General features: G+C 33.3%; 1 protein-coding gene across 1 annotated transcript; it reads left to right on the top strand.

Moving 5' to 3' along the window:
* The first annotated feature begins 19375 nt into the window (after positions 1-19375).
* On the top strand, positions 19376-21425 carry LOC110654861 (aspartic proteinase PCS1). Its single transcript, XM_021810995.2, has one exon. It carries the CDS (start codon positions 19770-19772, stop codon positions 21111-21113), a length of 1344 nt encoding a protein of 447 aa, XP_021666687.2. The 5' UTR covers positions 19376-19769; the 3' UTR covers positions 21114-21425.
* Positions 21426-22048: the final 623 nt, after the last annotated feature.

The following is a 22048-nucleotide window of genomic DNA, read 5'->3' as shown; positions in this document are numbered from 1 at the left end:
AGAACATGAGAGTGAACAGGTTGAAGAACCTGCAACTGAACCTGTTATTGAGCATGTTAGTGAACAGGTTGTAGAACCTGTAATTGAACCCATTGTAGAACCTGTAGTTGAGTCTCCACAGAGGAAGGAAGACTCTCTAAAGGCTCAGCAGGAGAGTGCTCCGTTTAAACCTTCTGCAATTGAAGCACCTTAGGCCAAGAAAAACAGAAAAAGAGTTAAGTCTACGGTGTCCAATCTATACTAGACTCTGGCTGCTGCCCTTCAAACTCCATCTGATGAGGATGAGCCCCAGGAGCATGAGCCTTTGGGTGACCAAGTTTCTCAGCCACCTACTGCTAAACCTTCCAGGAAGAAGATGGTGCCTTCCAAAGCTATTCGAAGGAGCAAAAGACTTAATGATTGGAAAACAATATGCATTTTTAGTTTCTTATCTGCATTTTTAGTTTACTAATACGTTTACTACTATTGTTGAATGCTCTGTCAGTTTGCTACTATTTACTTTAACTTTATGCTAACTTGATTCTTTTTAGATTAATATCTCCTGTTTCCTTTTTGGATGATGACAAAAAGGGGGAGAATGGAATGGATATGTGCTTTTGTTTTGGGAAAGTGGATATGTGCTTATACTTTGAAAATGGAAGTATGTTTATGAGCAAATTATTAAGTTTAACACTTTGCATATTGAAATTGTGAATATCTTATGAACATGCTTTGTAGCATAAATTCAGGGGGAGTTTTGTATAGCTGACAATATTTTTTTTAACTTGTGCGCATATATTTAGGGGAAGTATTTTCTGCATACTAACTTGCTTGGATATACATAAACTTACGCACAATTTTATTTATTCTTGATTGATGATTCAATTGAGTTTTGTCATCATAAAAAAGGGAGAGATTGTTGACCCTGTGTAGCTCAAAATGAGCATTGATTTTGATGATAACAAAACTTAAATAGAATCTATCTAACTCAATTTTAAGTGATGTGTAGATTCTTTCTCTTATTAATGAAAAATCTTTGAAGTTGCATCTAAGGAAGAAGAACACTCAAAGGCATCTCAAGATGAATCCAAGTTGAAAAAGAATAAGATTATGAAAGCTAAGACTCAAAGTAAAGGTATGAACGTCATAGAGTTAGGAATTGGGTCTTAGGACTTGTGTAAAAAGAATAGATAAAAGTGTAGTCAAATAGAGCTCAAAATTTATTTTTCTTTCAATTATTTTATAAAATTTTCTCCCATCATGACCTTGGATATTGCTATTAAAATATATATTTTTCTTAAGGTCTAAATTAGATTTTTTAAAGATTACAATTTGAAACAGGCATCTGGTAAATTAGTTTGCTAACTTGTTTGCTAATGTGTTTGCTAAAATATTAATTTGCTAACTAGTTTACTATTGTCGCCAAAATTTCATTAGTTTGCTAAATGATCAAAGTTGCTTAACTTCGCACAAAAATATAAAATAACGGCTATTTTGCCTAGAACAGAGTGTATAAAGTTCCAAAAAAGTTTTAAACGGTTTAAAATGATTTGGGACTATAAATACATCTTCTTTAATTCATTTTACACTTGATGAAAGCTTACATTTGCACTCCAATCTTGATTTTTCATTTATTACTTTTATTCAAGAGCTTTAAAGTCTTTGAGCTACTATTGGCAAATCAACTCATCTCTTCTTTATATTTCGATTTGTATTGAGTGAGAGTGAGTGTTAAAACATTAAATTGCATTCACGAGAAGTTGTACAAGCACCTATTGAAGCTTGAGAGTGTAAGCGCTTGAGATAGCACTTGTCAAGGATTCAAGCTACCTTGGTAAAAGCTTGGTGTTGAAAAAAAATTATAAAGGGCTTTTGGTCTCTTGCCTTTAAAAGAGCAAATAGTGGAGAGAAGACTCAAAGAGGGTTCTTTAAGAGAGTGGATGTAGGCTAGTTAAGCCAAACTACTATAAAAATCATTGTGTTTGATCTCTCTAACCTTAATCTCTTTACTTTTATGTAATTTAATTTCTATGCATGATATTGAATGATTGATTGAATAGATAGAGTTGATATACTTGAAGATATATTGAGTAGGTTGAGAAATTGGTTGAATATCTTGTGATGCATGTTATGTCAAAAATAGCTATAAATATTGATTGAAACTTGAACTGAAATTTAGGAACACATTATTGAAACACATATCTCTTTCACAAAATATAAAAGAGCACCTAGTAGAACAAAGCTACAATTTTTCATTAGGCTACAAGTAAGAGCTGAAAAATTGTAAAGTCCAATTTACCCCCCCCCCCCCCCTTCTTGGACTATTTTGGGACAACAAAAAGCTTAACTCGGCGTTGTTGGTTGGTTGAGTGAAGTTTTGGAACCAACTTTATCCATAAAAGCACATGAATTTTGAGCTTCGACGTAGCCGTATCCAATTAGAAACAACTAAATCCATGTGTGCTGCCCAGGTTGCAGCCATGCCATGAAATCATCTGTATATATATATATATATTTCTTTTTTAATCAGATTCTATTTCTGTAGCCAATTTAACCATTTATCTTGAAATTCAGAGGGGAAAATCTTCTAGTGGTAAAAAATGGCAATGTTAGCTCCTCTGTAGGCATGTTTTGCTGGAAATTCGCCTAAGAGATGTGCAATCACAGGCACTAGCTTATATCTATATATATTTCTTTTTTAATCAGATTCTATTTCTGTAGCCAATTTAACCATTTATCTTGAAATTCAGAGGGGAAAATCTTCTAGTGGTAAAAAATGGCAATGTTAGCTCCTCTGTAGGCATGTTTTGCTGGAAATTCGCCTAAGAGATGTGCAATCACAGGCACTGGCTTTTGGGTAGGGTTGAGTATTTGGTGTAAACTGAATTGAATCAAACTGAATCATTAACTGAATTAATCGAATTATTATATTTTAAAAATTGAATTAAATTAAAATGTATAAAAAATTGAATCGAACTGAATCACTATGATTTGGTTTGATTTGAATTGATTGGTTTTTGGGTTTTGATTTTTTTATTTAAATATAATTTTTCAAGCTATTTGGTTTGATTTTAATCTTGATTTGAACTTAATAATCATTAATGTTAAATAATTTATATATATATATATAAATACATATAATATATAAATTTTCTATAAAAATAAAATAATTTAAAAATAATAAAGCAATTTGGTTTGGTTCAATTTAATTTATTTTTTTTTCTAAAATCGAACGAATTGAAATGATTAAAATTCCAAAAATCTAAATTTGAGCTGAACTAAATTACCTTAAAAATTGAATCGAGTTATTGAATTACAATAATTCAGTTTGATTTATTCGATTTAAACATAATGCTTTTGGGTGCAGGTTCAAGAGTTATCTCATGGATTTGGAGCCAGAAGAAGAAGAAGAGATCATTGACGGTTGTTGCAGCCGTTGGAGATGTATCAACTAATGGCACAACCTATCTAATTGCAGGTGCAGCTGCTGTGGCTTTACTTGGAACTGCCTTCCCATCATTTTCTCCCACAAGGACCTGTAATTTCTCTCTCTCTCTCTCTCTCTCTCTCTCTCTCTCTCATATTTCTAATTTCATGCATGGTTAATATTACTTGCAAAGCTAACTAAAAGTTGATGAGGAGCCATCAGAACCACTTTCATTGTTCAGAGGCCCCATTACCAGAGCAAGTGCAAGGGAATTCCAAAATTTAGTCATTGAGCATTGGAGGCACCAGGAGACTTATGCCAATCACATTGGACTGCCATGCTTATTATTGCAGACCGAGTGGATTATTCTCACTCAAATAGGCAATGGAGATATGCTGCACAACGCCACATCATCACCCATTTGTGCCACGTCATCACCCATGTGGTGACATGGCACTCACACTATTCGGCCAGCTTGGCATTTGGAGGTTACTTGGCTACCATCTCACCAGTACATATGGCTTTAGGTGATTTGGCCACTTGAATTGAAGGAGCAGAATGCGCCACTTGTCCCACGGAGATAGAGGTTTTTCCTTGTGGTCCCAAATCTCCTCCCCCCCCCCCCCCCTCCCATACCAGCATCCATCTTTTAAGAAGAAATATCTGCATTTTTTTCTGTCTTGTAGTGCCATGTAGGCAGTATTTTGTTGTACCCCATCTATATATACTTATCTTCTCCATTTTTTAGGGTAACTTAAAGATTCATTTTGAGAGGAGAAACTCCAAAGTATTTCTACCACCATTGTTAAATGAGTGAGCTTGTATTTTCTTCCTTGTTTCTTGTAAGAACTTGGATTCAAGCAATCTGATCACATTACTTGTCTTATTTTCATGATCAATGTGCTTTTTAGAAAAGTTCTAATTGTGTCTTGACACTAGATTAATACATTTTTTTTTTTGCATTTCTTCTTAGTGCTTTATCACATTGGTTGATATTGTGTTGAATGAATGCAAAGTCTAAGCTGTTGGATGGATGAACTTGGGTGCTATTTGTGAGTGCTTATCAAAAGTAGAACACGTTTTGTTTAAATTGGCTCCTGTTCTTCTTCGCTCTGTTCCTTTGATTATAAACTGAATTGTTTATGTTGAATTGCTCATCAAAGGTGTCCAGAGTGTGATGAAGCAGGTTTCATTAGGAAGTCAGAATCAGCTTTGTGGGCTAATGCTGCTCGGATAGACCAGGGTCAGATCATTTGTTCTCGTTGCAATGGTCTTGGCAAGCTCAACCAAATTGACAAATAAACTCAGACACTAATTGGGATCCTCTCAAATTTGCTAATAACATGATGGGTGTCGTTTATTAAATTCCATGGAAAAATTTAACAAGATTCTGTTAATTTTGAATTCAAGGTTTTAAATTCCTCTAAGGTGAGACCTGTCATATTGTAAGAAAAGTGTAAGGATCCAAATTAAATAAACCTTAAATATTTTGATACGTAATGTTAGTCATTGCTTAAATCCTCTCTTGCTGACCATGTTTTTGTTATCATTATCAGCAGTGGTATTTTATGCTATGGTGTACATGTAACACACAATGCTAATATATGCATATATTTGTCACGACCCAACCTATGGGCCGGACCGGCACTAGGACCTGGGCTAGCTTAAAGCCCCCGAGGCCCGTAGTAAGCCTAACTATTCCTCAAATCCATAACCAGGCCCACAATTTAGGCCCAATATGCACATAAAATAATTTAAATTAAACTGTTATAATTATATTTCGGGCCAACTTAGCCCAGAAATTATCAGAAACAAAAATTAGGGGAGCCCAGCTCAACCCTGTTACCTCATTTATAACCATTTAAAACTCGTAAAATTTTTCTTTTCATTTATTAATACGCAAACTTGAATTCATACAGTCCCTGACAGGCTTAATGCTACTACTAGCACATGCGGAGTCCTAAATTACAAATTTAGAGAATAATAATACAATTAAGTAATATTTTCATAACCTGAGAGGAAAGGGACAGGTTATTCTGAAAAATGTCTCCTCCTGTAGTCTGGAAAAATATTGAACAGGAGTGAGCTGCGTTCGACTCAGAGTAAAATATCAATTTTAACCATAATCTCTATAACTATCTAAAACTAATGCACCTGTAGAGTGAAATGCAACATCAACAACATTTTCACATCATAACATCAAAAGGTAATTTGGAGCACTCACACACCTGTAGTATCAATCATAACATATGGGAGCCGATCCCTATACGCTCTCTTAAATCCAACCCGTGCCGAATTACTCAAGCTCGGACTTCCACTTAATAACCAAATCGAGGGTCCCAATTACTCAAGCCGTGACTACCCCTCGAAGGAACGGTCCCAATGAATTACTCAAGCCGTGACTACCCCGTCCTATCCATAGTCCACACCACATCACACGCACGCCAACGCACGCTTCGCTCCAAATTACCACAACAACATCAATGGCATATTAATGCTTATGAATGCAACATAAATCGTGCCTAGAGTTTAACTACATAAATATATGCATATAAGTGATGCATGGGCATCTTTGAACATATAATAATATCGAAATTACAATTAAAATTAATATTCTACTCACGATAATCGTCGACTATTGTGGTCTTTGGATGCAGAAAATAGTTGATCTCGATCACCTAATAATTAAATTATAAATTTATTAGTACTAACTCAAAATAAAACTCTAAAGAGGCAATAGACGACTAATTCATGCCTAAATCGTGAGTTTCCCTATACCAGGACCTACCCAATGCAAAGAGGCTCAAATAACACTTCTAAATTCTCAATTTCCACAATCACATCTCATTAATATCACATGGCCCCTCCCGGCCCTCCAAATCAGACTATACTCAAAATTTTAAAAATTACGTTTTAGTCCATATAATTGACATTTTTCAAAAATCCACTCAAACAAGCTCTAAAAATTCTAAAATTTTGCCCCGCGGTCCTTAATAATATTATAAGGCTATTGCAAAATGAATTGTAATTTTCTAATCACCCATGAATATTTTATTCAAGAATTTTACTCGATTCCATAAGTTTTCAACAGCTAACATATTCCTAATTCAACCCAATTAAATATTCACATATTTAAACCTCCATCCTCAAGCTTCAACCAATTATATAAAATTTAATTATCTTAATTTCAATTAATCTTATATGCCCACATGCTAAAAATATAACTAAAATCCATCCATATTTCTCAAAAATATTCTACGATCACCCAAAAATTCAACTAACACCATAGAATATCTCCAAATAATTTTACTTTCATCATATATTTTTCTTAGAATTTTTCTCCAATTTTTCCTGTTTAAGAAACATCGTATTTATGCTCCATGATGAGAAATAATAAAAATTGTCTAACCCAAGTTTATCGTGTCTCAAAAATTCCAAAAATTTATGAGGAAGCCTCTGGAAGTTGAACCATCTCCATAGCTCAGGGCCATCACGCACCACCACCGCGCGCCGCGGTGGATCGTCGGCGACATTTGCCGAATCTGATCATACCACCATGTTCCTCTCCTCTTCCTCAGTCCATATGTGGTCTCGGATCGTCGATCCAACGGTCGGATCGTCGTAGATCGACGAAAAAGCTTGAAAACCCGAAACTTCTCTCCTCCATATCTCACTCATCCGACCTCCATTTGCTTCAAAATTGGTATCAAAAGAAAGCTCTCGGAACAAGCTTTCCAACGCCACCGGAATCGCCTCGATCGGACGTCGGACGAAGCCGGAATCGCGCCGGAAAGCCGCTGCCCACTGTGCGCGCGTTTTCTCTCTCCTCTCCCTCTCTTGCCGCCGTTTCTGGTGGTCTTGGTGGTCGCCGGAGGGTCGCCGGCCGGTGGGGAGCTGCTTGGGACGTCGCCGGCCGGTCACCGGAGAAAGGAAGAAGAAGAAGAAGAAAGGGAAGGAGAGGGAAAGAAGAGAAATGGGGGGGTCCTCCTCTCGGTTTTTTTTGAAATTTTTTTTTTTTTTTTTTAAAATGGCTGCTGTGACAGTGGGAAAACCCACTGTCACACGCCAATTCCCATCAATCATTTTTTTTTTTTTTTTTTTTAAGGGTTGTTACATTCTTCCCCCCTTAAGAAAAATTCGTCCTCGAATTTTCGAATAAACCAGAGATATGGAAAAGAAGATTATCAGAACAAGTGCAATCATTACTCCTCCAGCTTTGCAGAGATTGGTAAAACATTTATTCTTCAAACTCTTTGTACATTATATATGACATTCTATTACTCTCTTATTCTACTATGGTGTCCTATTTGTCTTCATCTCTATCTAGAGATGCTCTTATCTCTTGGCTATTCATTGACCATTCTTCTGACATTTCAAGTATTCGCTATATCTCACTGTTCTTGACTTGATGTCTCATAACTTCAATCAACTTTAGTGCTTACCTCACTTTTATTACGCCCCAACATGTCTCTTGGTGACTTCAGTCATCATTCCTTTGTTTTAATAATCTCTGTTTTCCCCAATGACATAACTTATGTTCCTTATTCCATGATATCCTATGAGTAGCTTTCCTGTAGCACCTAATCTAGGCATCTTGTTCGAGATCTTCACTCTTCTTATGACTTCAGTGGTTAATACCTATAAATCTTCTCACTCCCATTATACTTTAAATTTTTAATCTCTCTTGTGTCATTACTAAGGTACTTAGACCAACCTCTATCGATCTTATGTAACTAGTCAGGTAGAGTCTCCTCCAAGGGCCAAGTGTATCATTTATCAATATTGGAAAGTAAACTGGGTCTCTCCTTCTAGGTAACAAAAGTGTTTATATTCTCTGACAACTCAACCCATGCGACTTATCAATTCTCACTCCTTCTCTGAAATATAAATATCTAGACTTCTTCCTATAGCTTCTTAGTATGTGGCCTACTTCTGACACATTAGCACTCAGATAGAGGCTCTACTACTCCTTTAATCTATCATCTCATAATAACTTGTTTTAAACGTCTCTTAGTGTGTTCCTAGCATACCTATTCCTCCTTATCCTCATCATTATAACTGGCTCTATCGAGCTCTTTTTCTGTCCTTTGCATCTTATCCACTTCCCTTTTCCTATTTTTTTGGTATTGTTGATATCTTTTCAACCTGCTGTACTTATTCCTTAATTTTAGTCCTATTTCACCCTTACACCTTTTTCCTTCAAGGATGTCCATCCCATCATCAACTTTAACTTTCATTTTATTTCTTAGTTACTAGTTCTATTACTTCGGGAATTCTAACCTTACGATTTTCTCTTACCAGCACATTCTTCACCTTTTGTAACACTTATAATTAACCATAGAAAATTCTTTTTGCATCCCCTTTTACCAACTTAACTATCAGAACATTATCATTCCCTACCTCTCTTAGTAGGAAATTACACATCCTAAATGGATATGAGCCCTTGAAACTATAAGTTCCATCTGAACTAACACGGCTGTGAGAAATGTGTGCCATGCCTTAATCCTAAACAAAATACTTCACATGTTCATTCTCCTTAATAAAATCACATATACTGCCCATAGCTTTCCAAACTTCAGCTTCATCTTTTCCTATTAGCAACAATCTCATTCGCTGTAACTCATTCACAATTAGTATTCTCTCCAGCTCATAATTTAAAATAGTCACAAGCCTTAGTAGCTAACTCAATTTGACTCCTGTTATTACTCTGATCGTCCTTTCATACTTAACACTAGGTATGCACTTACAGTCATTCTCATATCACGAAATTGTATATGAATTGGTGCCTACCAAACTCTCAAATAACTAGGTCTCCTTGACTCTGTCTCCGTTCCTTATATAACCCTCTAGAACCAATAGCACAAACTAAACTTGAAAAGAAAGAAAAATATCCTCTTATATTCAACTACGCCCGATTGTCCATATAATAACGTTTAATCTATGTTTCTTGGTCTTTCTCTTCAAATTTCATCATCTCTTAGCACAATTGTGCTCTACCTATAAGATATCATCTGCATGAACACTTTACCGTACCATTGTCCTTCCTGACATAATATTTTATAATTTATTAACTTTACTTATACTCGACCAATGATTCATATCTATCATCATTTATATTGTGCCCTTAACTTTTGTTGATTCCTGAAAGATTTCTCTCTCTAATAGATTCTTCAAACACTAATTCCACCCTTATCTATGGTCATTAATTTGATCCTTAAACTTTCTAGTGATTTTATAACCACCCAAACTCGTCACTTTTCGTTCTACCCCTACTATTGTCCTGTCATTATTGCATCACTGCAAAGTGATTCTGTTGATCACACTAAAAATGTTTGCCTGACATTCATAACGAACCTCTAACTATCTTCTCACTATCTCAAAAGTCTAACCTAAAACCTATGTGTCATTATCTATCATTCTTTTCCTCTCATCATACCTATTTGATCCCTTAGACTGACTTTTATTCAACTTACTGCTTACTAACTTCTCTTTCTCTACCTATTTAGGTAGTCCGCAATACCATCGCACACCTTCTAACATTTACTCATTATTATTGTATTCCATACCTCCATCACTTTTCTCACTAATGTGGTCCCATTTTGGGTTTTCCATCCTTGTCATTCTCCTTGCCAAGAATAACACTTAGTCTATCCTATATCTTAACTTTGTTCCTTTTATTATGCGCTCTTTAGGTTGTCCTTTCATTTATTTCCTTTGTCTTACCCAAAATAGAACTTGACTATTCTATCCCTGGTTCCATTCTTTTTCCTAACATAATAGCTGTACTTGCTAACTATATTTTTCAGAGTCTCTATCGCGTTATCATATGTCTGTGCTACTCAGATTTGGTCCTTTGACCACTCTAGCTAGTACTTCCACTAGCATTTAGATTATATTGCATCTGCAATCAATTGTCCAAACTTTCATTCTGCACTTTCTTTATCCATTGGCCTTCTGTGATTTATCTTCGCTAATTTATTACTCTTAACACTATTATAATTAGATTATACTATTGTTTTGAATAATTTGAAATTAGAAAGGAACTCAGCAAATTACAGTCATACTTTTATTGTATGATCTCTATTCTTATCCTTTAACTTACATAATACCCTTACTACCTCGAGAACTGATTCTGCAGTAATTTTATTTATTATTATTTTTATTATTATTATTATTATTATTATTTTCCATGTTTACTCAATTCCAAAACTTAAGATTTCGGGCACCCAAACCCGTCATCCAATTCAAAGGATTTACATCCATCGTGATCTGATTATATATGATTCCTATAATGGAACTTGTATCCTCTCCAGGATACCCGAGCCAACTACTCTCTACCACACTCTACAGTCCCATCTGGGACACTATTCCATAAGTCATCATTATCAGTAATAACCTTCGATCCATTCTGAAAAGATAGGACTATATCCTAACTTGCTGCAACAAAGGTACTACATTTACTACCTTGCCAAAACCGCGTCAAATTAATGACTCTCTTATCATATCATAGCTTGTAAATCATCAATTCATAGTTCCAACCTTCCCTAGGTAGTAGGGTTGTACTTTATTCCTTACTGATACACACAAGGTATACTATTCTCACTAAACTCTAAGCAAAACGTCTGTCGTACTACAAAAACGATCCAAAATTCCATACTGAAGACTAGATGATCTCCCCCTATAAGTGTCACCTTTACTTGCATCTAGTGCGAAACCTCTGGTCTGATGGCAACTCTTAATGCAACTCTAGCTTATGCTAGGGTAATCGAGTCCTTGACTCTAGTTATCACCCAACTGTGACCTTCGATATTCTAGCTCTAGACTCTTAACCAGGAGTTCCCAACTTCTCTGCAGATATAGAACTTTGTTCTGGTATTACTGTACCAAAACAGAGACTGCCTGCAACATCCTCATCATAAGCACTACAGGGAGGTACGCAGCTCTACACAATAATCTCATGTCGGTACTGTAATCTGCAGCTTACAGAGCAGACATCGAGAACATTGTATAGTTACTACGATACGTCCTGACCGACTAGGTCTCCTAATTTCTTATCTCTCTTTAATCTTCTATTATCATAAACTTATTCTGACTGGGTCATCCACTGATGACTGCTAGCAGTGGTATCCTCATCCTTATCTAGGGCAACTGTACTTTCAAGACTCACCTTTATGTACTCGTGCCTTGCACGAAATGGGCACACCATTTAAACCCATACAGACAGAAACATAGCATTTCTTGGAGTACGTATCCTCATGATGGACCTCACATGTCTACTAACTCTATTTCACATTTCTATGTACTCCACGAAAATCAAGACACTAATTGAGGCACTTTTATATTTCCCGAGGTATAAAGCAGAATCTAGAAACAAAGAATTACAGAAAAAGACGAAACAGAATCCTATACTCCGCATGTAACATCCTAACAAGACTCCTTTTTCAGTCCCAATTATATTATTTCCCATGAATCTAGAGCCTAAGCTCTGATACCAACTTTGTCACGACCCAACCTATGGGCCGGACCGGCACTAGGACCTGGGCCAGCTTAAAGCCCCCGAGGCCCGTAGTAAGCCTAACTATTCCTCAAATCCATAACCAGGCCCACAATTTAGGCCCAATATGCACATAAAATAATTTAAATTAAACTGTTATAATTATATTTCGGGCCAACTTAGCCCAGAAATTATCAGAAACAAAAATTAGGGGAGCCCAGCTCAACCCTGTTACCTCATTTATAACCATTTAAAACTCGTAAAATTTTTCTTTTCATTTATTAATACGCAAACTTGAATTCATACAGTCCCTGACAGGCTTAATGCTACTACTAGCACATGCGGAGTCCTAAATTACAAATTTAGAGAATAATAATACAATTAAGTAATATTTTCATAACCTGAGAGGAAAGGGACAGGTTATTCTGAAAAATGTCTCCTCCTGTAGTCTGGAAAAATATTGAACAGGAGTGAGCGTTCGACTCAGAGAGTAAAATATCAATTTTAACCATAATCTCTATAACTATCTAAAACTAATGCACCCTGTAGAGTGAAATGCACATCAACAACATTTTCACATCATAACATCAAAAAGGTAATTTGGAGCACTCACACACCCTGTAGTATCAATCATAACATATGGGAGCTGATCCCCTATACAGCTCTCTTAAATCCAACCCGTGCGTGAATTACTCAAGCTCGGACTTCCACTTAATAACCAAATCGAGAGTCCCAGCGAATTACTCAAGCCGTGACTACCCCTCGAAGGAACGGGTCCCAGCGAATTACTCAAGCCGTGACTACCCCGTCCTATCCATAGTCCACACCACATCACACGCACGCCAACGCACGCACATTGCTCCAAATTACCACAACAACATCAATGGCATATTAACAGTTATGAATGCAACATAAATCGTGCCTAGAGTTTAACTACATAAATATATGCATATAAGTGATGCATGGGCATGCTGAACATATAATAATATCGAAATTACAATTAAAATTAATATTCTACTCACGATGCAAATCGTCGACTATTGTGTCTTGTGGATGCTGGAAAATAGTTTATCTCGTTCACCTAATATTTAAATTATAAATTTTTTAGTACTAACTCAAAATAAAACTCTAAAGAGGCAATAGATGACCTAATTCATGCAGGAATCAGTGAGTTTCCCTATACCGGACCTACCCAATCTGCAAAGAGGCTCAAATAACACTTCTAAATTCTCAATTTCCACAATCACATCTCATTAATATCACATGGCCCCTCCTGGGCCCTCCAAATCAGACTATATTCAAAATTTTAAAAATTACGTTTTAGTCCATATAATTGACATTTTTCAAAAATCCACTCAAACAAGCTCTAAAAATTCTAAAATTTTGCCCCGCGGTCCTTAATAATATTATAAGGCTATTGCAAAATGAATTGTAATTTTCTAATCACCCATGAATATTTTATTCAAGAATTTTACTCGATTCCATAAGTTTTCAACAGCTAACATATTCCTAATTCAACCCAATTAAATATTCACATATTTAAACCTCCATTCTCAAGCTTCAACCAATTATATAAAATTTAATTATCTTAATTTCAATTAATCTTATATGCCCACATGCTAAAAATATAACTAAAATCCATCCATATTTCTCAAAAATATTCTACGATCACCCAAAAATTCAACTAACACCATAGAATATCTCCAAATAATTTTACTTTCATCATATATTTTTCTTAGAATTTTTCTCCAATTTTTCCTGTTTAAGAAACACTGTATTTATGCTCCACAGACAGAGAAATAATAAAAATTGTCTTACCCGAAGTTTATCTGTGTCTCAAAAATTCCAAAAATTTATGAGGAAGCCTCTGGAAGTTGAACCATCTCCATAGCTCACCGGGCCATCACGCACCACCGCCACGGTGGCGGCCGCCGTCGGCGACATTTGCCGAATCTGATCATACCACCATGTTCCTCTCCTCTTCCTCAGTCCATATGTGGTCTCGGATCGTCGATCCAACGGTCGGATCGTCGTAGATCTGACGAAAAAGCTTGAAAAACCCGAAACTTCTTTCCTCCATATCTCACTCATCCGACCTCCATTTGCTTCAAAATTGGTATCAAAAGAAAGCTCTCGGAACAAGCTTTCCAACGCCACCGGAATCGCCTCGATCGGACGTCGGACGAAGTCGGAATCGCGCCGGAAAGCCGCTGCCCACTGTGCGCGCGTTTTCTCTCTCCTCTCCCTCTCTTGCCGCCGTTTCTGGTGGTCTTGGTGGTTGCCGGAGGGTCGCCGGCCGGTGAGGAGCTGCTTGGGACGTCGCCGGCCGGTCACCGGAGAAAGGAAGAAGAAGAAGAAGAAAGGGAAGGAGAGGGAAAGAAGAGAAATGGGGGGGTCCTCCTCTCGGTTTTTTTTGAAATTTTTTTTTTTTTTTTTTTTAAAATGGCTGCTGTGACAGTGGGAAAACCCACTGTCACACGCCAATTCCCATCAATCATTTTTTTTTTTTTTTTTTTTTTTTTTTTTAAGGGTTGTTACAATATTACTGTTGTTTTAATTTCATTTTCACTTCTGGAATAGATTCTCTTTTATGCCACTCATGGATATAGAACAAATTCGCTGTAATTTAAGTAGAAATAGCAAACTTATCCAAAGTACCTAAGTTCTGTTATCTCACACAAGAACCATATATATGGATAGAGAGAGAGAGAGAGGGAGGGTGAAGGTGAAAGTGAGAGATTATTTATTAGACCAAACTGATTTGAACAAAAGAGGACATTGTGCCTCTCTCGCTTTGATTTCTTGACAACTTTGAAAGGATTTCAAGCAAAAACAGAGACGGTGGGAGGAAGCGAAGCTGCTCCTATGTGATTTTTCTAGTTTTGTTTTTTTGATTAGTAATAAGGCAAAGAAAGAAATGAAGCGAGATGAAGATTTGGGTCGTGACCATGGAGATGAATTCCAAACGGATGATGAAGAAAGCCAGGTAGAGAGGACTTGCGAAAATGGATAAGGTACAGATTCTGAGAATCCAAATAACTCCTACTGTTGGAATGTGGTGTTATGTTCTACTTCCATCCATTTTTATCTAACAAAATCAATACATTAATTTTTTTTTTTAATTTTATCATTTATTTCTATTAGATACAATAAATATTTATATAATTTTTTAAATGAGATAAAAGGTAATTTAATTAATTACTATTATATTTCTATAAAAATGAAATTATCTGATTATTTTCTTAATTATTGTACAAAACTCAAATACAATAGGTAAAAATAAATAGGGTTACACTATTGATTTGGAAACAAAATTTAAAGGGATTAAAATAGGGAGGTACAACAAATTAACATTTCTTAGATCATTTTTACAAGAGGCTGAAATCTCTATTTAGTATTACTGTTATAATTACTAATGAAAAAAAATATTTTTTTATAAATATATTAGTTAGAAAATATAAAAAAATATTTAAAATTAAATTTAATAAATTTTAATTATTAAAATATTAAAATAATAAAACAAAGTTTTTTTAAATTATTTTTTTCAATGAAATCTAAAATAATATATTTTTTCTAAAAAATAATTTTGATATTAAAATTTCAACGCCAAACAAGTACTAAGTATACCAACAAACCCAAGTCCACACGCCTTAAGCCTAGACTCTTGTAATAATTTTTATACTCTTAATTATTAAACTTTTTTATCCTCAATCTAAGCAAGCCCTGAAGATCAAACTGAAATTAATCTTAATACTTGATGACTTTTTATTAAAGATGGTAAAACAATCAAGTGGAGCAGTTTATACTAACTTGATATAGTGGTTAAAAATATATCATTTACCTAATAAGTAACAGATTCGAATCTCTACTCTCCTAATTCATTATAAAAAAATATGCATATTTAAAATCAAATCATTTGAATTTGAAATATATTAATCATCTTAATCTTAATTCTCACTTTCGTTTTGAGAGAAAAAGAGAGTTAAGTCAGATAATTTATACTTATAGATTGATTCGATTAAATTTAAATCAATCGGTGAATTATAAATTATTTTTAGTAAAAATATTGTTTTTTTTAAGAGAAAACTTATTTATTTAATTTTTTATCAAAATTTAAATTGATCATGTTGATCTAAATATGTTAATTTCGAATCAGATTATTAGATTTACCCTTAATTTTATTAGTTAATTTTATTAGGTTAAATGTTTAAGATCAAATTAGTAAACTGGACCAAAATTTGCCACTTGTACCCCCTTATTATTTTATATTATTGGGAGTGATCAAATAAACCTTAAAATTTAATCACATTAAAGTTCAATTATACTCTTATACTTATTGAAAAGTTTAATTTTTCTTATTTTTAATTTTTTATCTAATTTAATCAAAAAATTTTAATTTAAATTTAATTTAGCTCAAAAATAAATAAAATAAAGAAATTGAGCTTCTTAATTTTAGAATTTAAATCAAGAAATCGATAAATTTTATCTCCAAACCAAAAAATTAAATTTCTTAATTTTTTATTTAAATCAAAAAATTAAGAAATTTAGCTTGTAAATTTTAAATTTTGAGTTAAATTGAGTTTAAATTAAAAATTTTAAACTAAATAAAATAAAATTTTAAAAATAGATTAAAATGAACATATTATCAAAATTAATGGGTTGATTGAAAATGGTAAAATTGAACTAGAAAAAGTGATTGAAAAATTAATAAATTTGATTTTTAAAATTCTTTTACTCATTTTCGATTTTCATAAAAATTGTGGTTAATCAAATCAAACATAATAAACATAATAACAATCAAACCAATTTGATTAACTAGTCAAATTATATATTTATTTCTATTTTTATATTATAACATATATAAATACTTTTTTAATATTTATTATCATGAATATTTTCGAATCAAGTTTTGCATATTGAAATTAAGTCTTTTTCCCACACAAGCAATGATTCAATTTAGCTATACTCACCCTAATTAGTAATTACTATATATATATATATATATATATATATTTTTTAAAAGCCAAAGATTTGGGCACAGATTGGTGAAGCAACTTTAATCGTAAAAAAGAAAAACATCAACACACGAAATCCCAAATTGAGAAAGGGAATGATCAACGAACCCATTTTATTTATGGACCCAACCACGATCCCATGTCCTTAAACACTTGAGCAAAGCATGTGCGTGTGCATGTGCAACCGCCCTATTGTTCTATGGCCTTAACCTTTGCCACCCATTTGTCCTTTCGCCATTTCGGTAGATACTCTTTCTCCATTCGCCAATCTACTTGTACATATTCATGTGACATGTCTATCTATTTTAAGGTCCTACTGTTCATGTGTCCATAAACATTTTAAAAATTAGAACGTCACATTCACAAGTTTTTTTTTTTAATAAAAAAATAAATGTGAAATAACCATATTTTTAATTTTCCTATGGTGTATATGTTAGTTCCTCTAGCTTTGATCTACTTTCATCAATTGTTTGCATTTGTTTCATTTACACTCCATTACCAATTTTTCCAATTTTTTTTTTTTTTTGGTTTCTTGTCCCTTTCCATCAATTAATGTTTTTTAAATTAATTTTCATGTCATTAATGTTTCACAACCGTTATGAATGATATTTTTCTTTTTTTTTATATCAAAATTAAATGCTTCCTATGTTAATTAATTACTTGAATACATTAACTTTATATGAAACTAAGATTAATAAACGTTAAGCTAAATATTTATATTGAAATGTATATAAAATTAATTAAAATATATATAATAAAAATACGAATCTAAATATAAGTATTTAATTTAACAATCATTAAACTCACTCTAATTTATAAAAATCACACTCTATTACTTTTATTAATCTTTAAGCTAATATAAATTTGGCTATATATATATATATATATATATATATAATGTTTTGAAAATTATTATTTTTTAAAATATTATTCTTAATGAAGTTAAATTTTAATTAATAATAATAATAAATTTTATCTTATCAATTAGATTTTTTTTTATAATAATATAGCAAAAGGATAATAATTCAAAGAATTACGAAACGAGGTGAGCTTGTTAAAAAACAAAAAAAAAATAATAATAACGACGTGAGATACTCTTAGCATTTAACTATAAAATATACTATATTTAAATTTTTTTTAATTAAATATATATTACGTTCTAATTAGACAAGGCAAATAACAATTCAACTGATGATTTTAATATTGCCTATTTTATTTTTAAATTTTATAATTATTAAAGAAGTAATTAAATTATTTAAATTATAACTAAATTTTTTATAACATTTATATTTTAAATATAAAAAAATATAAACATAGTACATAGTATAGTTCATCTTGAGAATAATATTTTTAAAAAATTTAAATTATTTTAATTTTAAATATATTATGTAAATCGTTTTTTATCTTCCCAATGCTTTTAGTAATTTTTTTTAAATAGAGCTTGTGAGTCTAATTAATACTTTTATTTTTTTGGTGGGTAGAATATATATATATATATATATATATAAAAGTTAACGATAAAAATGAATTATTATTAAAATTATGATAATTTTAATAAAATTTTTATTTTTATATAACTTATATATATACATATTTTATATTAAGTGTGAAATTTTTTAATAATAATACACGTAATATAATATATGATGCGAGATTACTAAAATAATAATATATACAATATGATATAATAATAATTTTTATTTTAATATTTAATATAATATAATGAAGATGTCGGTAATAACTTTATATAATTAATAGATTATTATATTACATGTTGATAGATTTAAACTATTTTATGTGTCTTTCTATTTAATCTACTAAAATAATAATACATGTAATATAATATAATAATAATTTTTATTTTAATATTTAATATAATATAATAGAGATGTCGGTAATAACTGCAATCGAAGACAATGATAATTAATGGCAACAGTAATAATGAATAACGACGGTGATTGTCAAACGGATGACATTTGAGAATTGATGCTACATTGCTTGTGGATGGTGATTACAAGAAAGAAAAATTATGACAATTAAAAAAATAAAGTAAAATAAATAAAATGATTATATATTTTTTTATGTATTAATTATTATATTTATTAAATATAATTAATTAAATAATATAATTATAATTTTATTGTATTAAATATTTATCATGCAGACACATAAAATAGTAAAATGTCATCAGAATTCTATTACGACCTTTATTATGGTACCATTGTAATTATATTTACCTATTATTAAAATTATGATAATTTTGACGGTCTATTATCTAATTTAAAAATTTCAATCATTAAAATAAATTATTCTTAGGTTCAAATTAAAATAAATTATTCTTGACATTGACGAGAATACCCATATAAATAAGGGAAAATCACAACAATTATATCAACTTTTCGTAATTTAAAAAAAAAAAAAAACTGCACGAAACTACATTAAACAAGTGCCCGTCGAAAGCAAGACAAGGCCAGCGCCGTTAGGTAGTAATTGATTTTATCATCAGTAGTGGACCAAACTGTATTAACTGACGCCCACTTTACACCGGAGAGTCTACGACGAAATCAAATCGGGGACGATTCAAAACGGCGTCGCTTTTGTCTCTCCTTGAAACTGGGGGCACCCGAAGAGAAGGGAAGTTTCTTCAGGCAAAGTTGAGAGATCTTATTACAGTTGCAGATTCTTCAACCTGTCTTCAAAACCAACAACACATCTCCATGTTTTTTTCCTTAATGTCTCTCACCTATATTCTCACTTCTCCATAAAAGCCATTAACACATTACACATTTCTCTGATTCTCTCTGCTATTTCTTTCATCTAACTAATTACTACTCCATTACACTAATTAACCACCATGGTTAATGCCCACACTCCTCGCACTTCTCACTCTAACCCATGTCTCAAGCATCTCACTTGCTTTGTCTTTTACTCTTTCCTAATGCGTCTCTTCATGGAATCGTCACTCTCCTTTTCTTTACCTGAAACACTCGTTTTGCCTCTCAAAACGCAGCTAATCTCATCTGGGTCTGTTCCTAGATCTCCAAGCAAGCTTCCTTTTCACCATAATGTAAGCCTCACTGTCTCTCTTACTGTCGGCACCCCTCCGCAGAATGTGTCCATGGTTATCGACACAGGGAGTGAGCTCAGCTGGCTTCATTGCAACAAAACAGCCACTTACCCATCTGCTTTTGATCCGACCCGATCCACTTCCTATGGACCCATCCCATGTTCTTCTCCAACCTGCACCAACCGGACCCAGGACTTCACTATACCTGCTTCTTGCGACTCTAACGACTTCTGCCACGCCACGCTTTCCTACGCCGACGCTTCTTCTTCTGAGGGAAACCTGGCGTCTGATACTTTCAACATGGGCAGCTTCGACAGTTTGGATATGGTTTTTGGTTGCATGCATTCTGTTTTTAGTTCTAACACCGATGAAGACTCCAAGAACACCGGGTTAATGGGTATGAACCGTGGGTCACTGTCTTTTGTTTCCCAAATGGGTTTCCCGAAATTTTCTTATTGCATTTCCGGTACCGATTTCTCGGGCCTCTTACTTCTCGGCGAATCCAATTTTACTTGGATGTTGCCATTGAGTTATACCCCATTGATCCAAATTTCAACCCCATTGCCGTACTTCGATCGAGTTGCCTACACAGTTCAGCTTGAAGGAATTAAGGTGTCCGATAAGTTACTTCCGATACCCAAATCAGTTTTTGAACCGGATCATACTGGGGCAGGTCAAACCATGGTTGACTCGGGCACCCAGTTCACGTTCTTACTCGGGCCGGCTTACACAGCATTACGGACCGAGTTCTTGAACCAAACCACTGGGGTTTTAAGGGTTTTAGAGGATTCGAATTTTGTATTCCAAGGAGCAATGGATCTGTGTTACCGGGTCCCGATAACTCAAAGGGTACTGCCCCGGTTACCGACAGTGAGTTTGGTATTTCGGGGCGCCGAAATGACGGTTTCCTATGAACGGGTCTTATATCGAGTTCCGGGTGAAGAGAGGGGAAATGATTCGGTGCATTGCCTATCCTTTGGTAACTCTGATTTATTAGGCGTGGAAGCGTATGTGATTGGCCATCATCATCAACAAAACGTGTGGATGGAATTTGATCTTGAAAATTCAAGGATCGGCTTGGCTCAGGTACGATGTGATTTGGCTGGTAAAAGATTCGGTGTGGCCCACTGAGGTCCACGCGTTAAATGAGATCTCTTATGAAGATAACACGTGTGATTTGTCTTCTTTAGTTTTGATAGGGGGGGGGTAGGTTATAATGTAGTTTATTTTCCATGCCATTAACGTGGTCCTGCAATTTGGTTCTGCCAACTTTGTTACCCCTACCGCTAATGCTAGGTGTAATCAGGACGGAGGAGATGATAATTTTCCTTCCATTTTGTATATTGTTTTGTTTGTGGGTAAATTATCGGAGGGAATATTGAAAATATTGCTATTCAAAGTAACAACTCGTATGCTTTTAAGTATATAAATTCCTTTTTATCATTGACTCTATTAAATTCATATCAATACAACTTAAAATATATATATATATATATATATATATATATATATAATTAGAATTGTTATGAAAAGTGTAAGTTTATATAAGAATGAAGATTAAATATTTATTTTTTTAATTAATTTTATATAAATTTTAATATAAATATTTATTCTAATGGTTATCAAATTCACTGATGCGGAGTTTATATTGGACACCCAATATAATTACGGTTTACTAATGGGTAAATATATGTATCCATTAAAATTGGTTTAATATTTTCTATTTGCATGAAAAATTAGAATTTTAATTATAAATAATATGGGAATGCAAATTATATTTAATGAATGGTAAATTGTAATTCCTCGTACAAATGGAATATATTAAATGAGTTTTGATGAATCTATATTTAAAAGTTGCCTTCTACTATAAAAATGTGGAATTTATAAACACTTTCTCTTAATAATCAATTCATTTTTCAACTCTACATGGCTATGTCCCCCTTCCTTCCCCACTCTCTCTTTCTATATATATATATATATATATATATATATATATATGGCAAAGTCTCCATTGTAGTTTTGCATGAGCTTACAAGCCTAAAAATGCTTAGCCTACTCAATTTGTT

Source organism: Hevea brasiliensis, chromosome 3, assembly GCF_030052815.1.
Source record: "Hevea brasiliensis isolate MT/VB/25A 57/8 chromosome 3, ASM3005281v1, whole genome shotgun sequence".
In the NCBI taxonomy this organism is placed as follows: domain Eukaryota; kingdom Viridiplantae; phylum Streptophyta; class Magnoliopsida; order Malpighiales; family Euphorbiaceae; genus Hevea; species Hevea brasiliensis.
This window is presented reverse-complemented; position numbering and strand designations above follow the sequence as displayed.